Source organism: Oncorhynchus clarkii, chromosome 3 (assembly GCF_045791955.1).
Source record: "Oncorhynchus clarkii lewisi isolate Uvic-CL-2024 chromosome 3, UVic_Ocla_1.0, whole genome shotgun sequence".
Taxonomy (NCBI): domain Eukaryota; kingdom Metazoa; phylum Chordata; class Actinopteri; order Salmoniformes; family Salmonidae; genus Oncorhynchus; species Oncorhynchus clarkii.
Window position 1 is genome coordinate 27,114,270 of NC_092149.1, and position 5,806 is coordinate 27,120,075.

Here is a 5,806-nt window from a genome sequence, read left to right on the forward strand (position 1 = left end):
AAATCAATATCATTAAGGAAGGGATCCCTTCCACGGTAATTATACAGGGAACAGTGTACTAGCCTTATCTCACAAGCGTACAGCTTCCCACTTTACATCACCGTAACTACTATCAAAAGCACAAGGTCATCTACAGCAGTCAGCATGTTCTGTCCACCCAAAGGAATTCATCTGAATAACAGGATATGTCAAACCCCTCCAGATATAGAGTACTAGAAGACCTCTTCAATGCTCTCTTCCACTTTGTGGAGCAGAGCTGACCTCAGCCTGAGCCTGTGTTTCTACAGGAAGTGCCCTCTCTATAAAGGAAAAGACAGCAATATAAGAGCGGCGGATGTTGGCATGGTCCCGTTGAGTAGGGCGGAACGTTCAGAACATTGAGGATAGAGATATGTACTATATTTTATCTCTGAGACACAAGGAACATTCTGCCCAATTGACTAAGAGAGTGAAAAAGAGAGGGGGCGAGAAATATGAAATCATACCCTGCAATCCCTCCTATCACATTCCTCTTATGCAACGTCACACTCGTGGGGGCTCCACCTCACAAAACATTCCAGGTGCATCTATAGCATCTTCATATACAAAGGATCCTAAGAAGCTGATAAGGACCACAGTGCTGTAAATGTTTAGGGGAAAAGTGCCAAGTGTTATAGCAGTGAATGAATGTGGACTGGGTTACATTAAGAGAACATTATTGGGGGTAGAGACTCACAATAATGATTCCCCTGAACCATCAGTAAGACCCCTTGTCACGCGATAGAAAGACTGTTTATGTGTGTGTGTGTGTGTGTGTGTGTGTACAGGACGGATCAGGGTGTGTACCTGTGTCACGAACGTTATAATGGTGACAGGTGATGAGTGATGATGGGGACCTTGAATAGGACTGGGAGCCCCTGTGTACTCCCTCAACGACTCATTGTGTTGCTATAGACTTCCTATTGACGGGATATGGAAATGGCGGGTACTGTGCTTATTCACTATCCACTGGGCACACACTGGTTGAATAAATGTTATTTCCACATCGTTTCAATGAAATTACGTGGAACCAAGGTGGAATAGACGTTGAATTGAGTTCTGTACTCAGTGGGTAGGGTCGGTCTGACCTGGGAGCTGCACTGATTATCTGATCTATAAATCAACCCAATTTCTAAAGAAATGATAGATCTCTGTCAGAGATGAATGTCAGTGAAACTGTGCAAAGCCTTTCTCAGACTAATCTCTTGTGGACAGATGTTAAAATGGGCTCCTGAGTGGCGCAGCGGTCTGTGGACAGATGTTAAAATGGGCTCCTGAGTGGCGCAGCGGTCTTGCACTGCATCTCAGTGCAAGAGGTGTCACTACAGTCCCTGGTTCGAATCCAGGCTGAATCACATCCGGCTGTGATTGGGAGTCCCATAGGGCGGCGCACAATTGGGTTTGGCCGGGGTAGGCTGTCATTGTAATGGCCGGGGTAGGCTGTCATTGTAAATGGCCGGGGTAGGCTGTCATTGTAAATGGCCGGGGTAGGCTGTCATTGTAAATGATAATTTATTCTTAACTGACTTGCCAGGTTAAATAAACAAAGTAGATGCAAGACTTTGGTTCTGGGATGTTGAAATGATGGTCAGACCCATTTTAAACAGCAGTGCTTTGTATCAGTAAACCCAGAATTGGCTATAAAAAGCTAGAAGGGAGCTGGCCTTTGAGCCCCAAGTGTCTGGTGGGGTTGTGGCATTTCCCTGAATGTCAGACTCCTCGTGTGCTGTGGATACAGCTGCCCTCCCGTTCCTGGTGATGTGAGGAGTGACACTTGTCTCATCTCCCAAAGGTGACATGGCACAAACCCACACAGACCCAGTCTACTGTTGGAAAGGGCAAACGCGTGGTGGGGTCAGTTCCACATGAAAAAATACACACAAAAAACCTACACACACACACACACACACACACACCTGTAAGGTCTTTGAAAAGGTTACATGTGATTAACAATTTCAGCTTCTTGCTGTTGACTCACCCTACTACAGGGCCAGGGGTCACTTTGTGGTGTCACAGATGGGTGGATTTGGAGGGGGGAGAAAGCAGAAAAAGAAGAGGTGGTCTCAAAAACTAATCCAAATGCTTGTTGTTCAGTGCCTAAAGACATAAAATCAGAGGTATTTTCAATTTTAAAATATCAGGATCTGTTACTGTTGCACTAAAACAAATCCTGCCCACTTAAAATCATTAAGGTGCATAATCTCAGACACCAAGAACTCAAATCTAGCATAATTGTGTCAGATATGTTACATGCATCTGTCCACGAGAGATTAGTAGGTGCATGACATCTACATTAAATCATCACTTTTACATTTTTAGAAGTCAACATGGGTTTGCCAACTATGCACATTGTGTATGAATGCTAGGTAAACATGATCAACTGGAAACATTCAACAAATTGAGCAGGATAAAATATATGAATATTTATTTTGACTAACCAAGGAGCACTTGATGTTAGATTTTTTTTTTATACAGATTTTGTTGCCCCCTTGTGGTAAAGAAAATGTATTACATGATTGGAAAAGTTGGCAGCAAAAAATAGTATTGGAACTTTAACAACTCTGAAACTACACAAACAAACCATTCTCTCTAAGAAATTATCCATCATATACAGTTTTATCATTGGTAATCATAAAGTAATTAAGTAAAAATACGTTGAAGTACTACTTAAGCAGTTTTTTGGGGGTATTTGTACTTTATCATTTATATTTTTTACAACTTTTACTTCACTACATTCCTAAAGATTTAAAAAAACTTTTGACTCCCATTTTCCCTGACAATCAAAAGTACTCGTTATATTTTGAATGCTTAGCATGATAGGAAAATTGTAAAATGTACGTACTTATCAAAAAAACGCGCAGTCATCACTACTGCCTCTGATCTGGCAGACTTCACTAACCACAAATACTTTGTTTGTAAATTATGTCTGTGTTGGAGTGTGCCCGACTATCAGTAAATAAAACTAATTGTGCTTTCTGGTTTGCTTAATATAAGGAATTTAAAATTATGTATAGCATTTACTTTTACTTTTGATACTTAAGTATATTTTAGTAATTACATTTACTTTTGATTATACTATTTAAAAAAAAAACTTTACTTTACTTTTACTCATGTATGACAATTGGGTACTTTTTCCACCACTGAGTTCTAATAATAAAAAGGCATAATCAAACAAGCAGCACTTGATCAGCGATACGGCATTGTAGACTTTTGTCCAATGATGTCCATTTATATATGAAGGTTTCAGTCCATTTGTGCCTTTGAAGGTTTCAAACATTTGTTGAGGAAAGGGACTTCAGGAGCCCTGTAATTGGTCTGGCCTTCGGAACTTGCTTTGAAGGAACACCCTGGGCACACAAAGCCCCTCCTTCTTATTGACCGTTTCTCGTAGCACGTACTCATTGGTTACACTCTCGAAACCCGCCCCTCTGAACAGGTCTGCAAGGAGCTCTGAAACACAGACGTTCAGATTTGGTATTTTATTAGGATCCCCATTAGCTGTTGCAAAAGCAGCAGCTACTCTTCCTGGGGTCCACACAAAACATGAAACATAATACAGAATGACATAATACAGAACATCATTAGACAAGAACAGCTCAAGGACAGAACTACATACATTTTTAAAAAGGCACACATAGCCTACATATCAATGCATACATACAAACTATCTATGTCAAAAAGGGGAGAGGCATTGTGCCGTGAGGTGTTGCTTTATCTGTTTTTTGAAACCAGGTTTGCTGTTTATTTGAGCAATATGAGATGGAAGGAAGTTTCATGCAATAAGGGCTCTATATAATACTGTACGTTTTCTTGAATTTGTTCTGGATTTGGGGACTATGAAAAGACCCCTGGTGTAATGTCTGGTGGGATAAGTGTGTGTGTCAGAGCTGTGTGTAAGTTGACTATGCAAACAATTTGGAATTTTCAACACATTAATATTTCTTATAAAAAGAAGAGGTAATGCAGTCAGTCTATCCTCAACTCTCAGCCAAGAGAGACTGGCATGCATAGTATTTATATCATCCCTCTGATTACAATGAAGAGCAAGACGTGCCGCTCTGTTCTGGGCCAGCTGCAGCTTAACTAGGTCTTTCCTTGCAGCACTGGACCACACTACTGGACAATAATCAAGATAAGACAAAAACCATGATTCAAAATGTATAAACAGAGATATAGTCCCATAGAAGAGACCAGACCGACTGCTTACTGCTTGTGGGTAATTCGAAAAGACAAAAAAAAAAAGACAAAAAAGCTAAAATAACTATGAGGGAAAATGTAGGAGAGGAAAGATGAATGGACTGACCTTTGGAGAAGAAATAAGACCTGGTACCATCCTGTCTGACGTAGAAGTTCTCTCCCAGTTTGTTTCCAGCCTTAAATCTCATCATGGCGTGGTCATACAGGCCATAGTCCCTGAACAGAATGATGCCCCCTGGCTTCAGAACCTGACACAGAGAACGTCAATTCAGTCACAAGTTATTTTGAGGGTGTTTAAAGTGTTTACTGCAGTTTCATCCTTTTCCTCAGCCCTGTCTCACCCTGTAAATGTTGTCCAGAGCCTGCTGCATCTTGTCTGGGTGGATGGCTGAGAGGACGAATATGAGCGTGGCCACATCCACACATCCCACTGGGACGTTACCCCTCAGGTCATCCTTAGTCAGGTCACACTGGAACGCACTGCAGCGCTCAGCGCAGTACAGGGAGTGTTGCTGAGGACAAAGATAAAATAACACTGGATATCAGGGTTGTTTTGTTAAAAGTCCCACTGGCTCTGGGTCATCAGTGGTACATCTTCTTACCTTCACAAACTCCACAGCTCGTGGTGAGAAGTCACAGGCATAGACAAAGATGTTGAGGTCTTCCTCCAGTAGTGGGAAGATGCAGTTCCCAACCCCACAGCCAGCTTCAAGCAGGACCAGCTTCTGGGCTTCAAACTGAAAGAGAAACGTACCATATTGAGAAATTTATTGAGATGCACCCCTAGTTGGAAACCTAACAACTTCCTACGCCATTGTCTTACCTCAAGGCACACTTTCAGTTCTTCAAACTCTCTGGTGGTCCAATGCCTATCCTTGAAAAAGTTTGTTGTGTTCCTTTTGTAAAACAAGTCCCAGTTTTTCTGTGCCTCCTTTTCCAACTTCATCTGCTTGAAGTCAGACACCAAAGTCTGGTCACCTGTCAGTTTCTCCATCTCTTTCTCATTCAAAGTCCTGCCAGTAGATGTTTTGCTTTGGACAGGTGGGGTAAGACATGGCAACCCGTCTTTGGGTTCCTCTCCAGGGAGTACAACATTGGAGGTGTCGTCTTGCTTTGATAGTGCCATAACTTGCACGACTGTAATTAACGGCAGAAGCTAATAGCAGAACTTCCTTGACATCCTCAAATCTATTATTTCATCAATCCACATTAAATTATCTTGCTAATGTTAATGGATGGCACTAACACTTTATAGTGATAGATAGACTGTTATTGAAAATGCAGGAAATATTTTCACATACATTTTTTATGAACGCAAATGTTCCATAAATGTTCTAAGACTTCTCGTGTGGCATACAGTCTTCTTCATCCGTGTGGGAACAGTGTTTGATTACGATGATTCCGGCCTGTTCATCTCAGTCAGTAAAAACGTTGTACTTATTCGTGTGAGTGAAAATCGTATTATTATACTAATAGCTAATAATACATCGTTACTAATTCTAATGTAGTAAATATGCTGATTTGTCGGTGTTTATTTTGGGGTAAACCCGATTCGGGTGCTCAGATCCTATCGGCGACATTTCAGCACTGG

The 5,806-nt window shown here is 41.4% G+C and overlaps 1 protein-coding gene across 1 annotated transcript; it reads right to left on the reverse strand.

Moving 5' to 3' along the window:
• Positions 1 to 2,416: 2,416 nt before the first annotated feature.
• On the reverse strand, positions 2,417 to 5,804 carry LOC139392096 (tRNA N(3)-cytidine methyltransferase METTL6-like). The gene is made up of 5 exons (XM_071139817.1): positions 5,039 to 5,804; positions 4,818 to 4,952; positions 4,557 to 4,727; positions 4,322 to 4,463; positions 2,417 to 3,468 (listed from the first exon to the last, which is right to left on the reverse strand). The coding sequence occupies exons 1-5, from the start codon at positions 5,339 to 5,341 to the stop codon at positions 3,314 to 3,316; spliced, it is 906 nt and encodes a 301-aa protein (XP_070995918.1). The 5' UTR covers positions 5,342 to 5,804; the 3' UTR covers positions 2,417 to 3,313.
• Between the last annotated feature and the right edge of the window lie 2 nt (positions 5,805 to 5,806).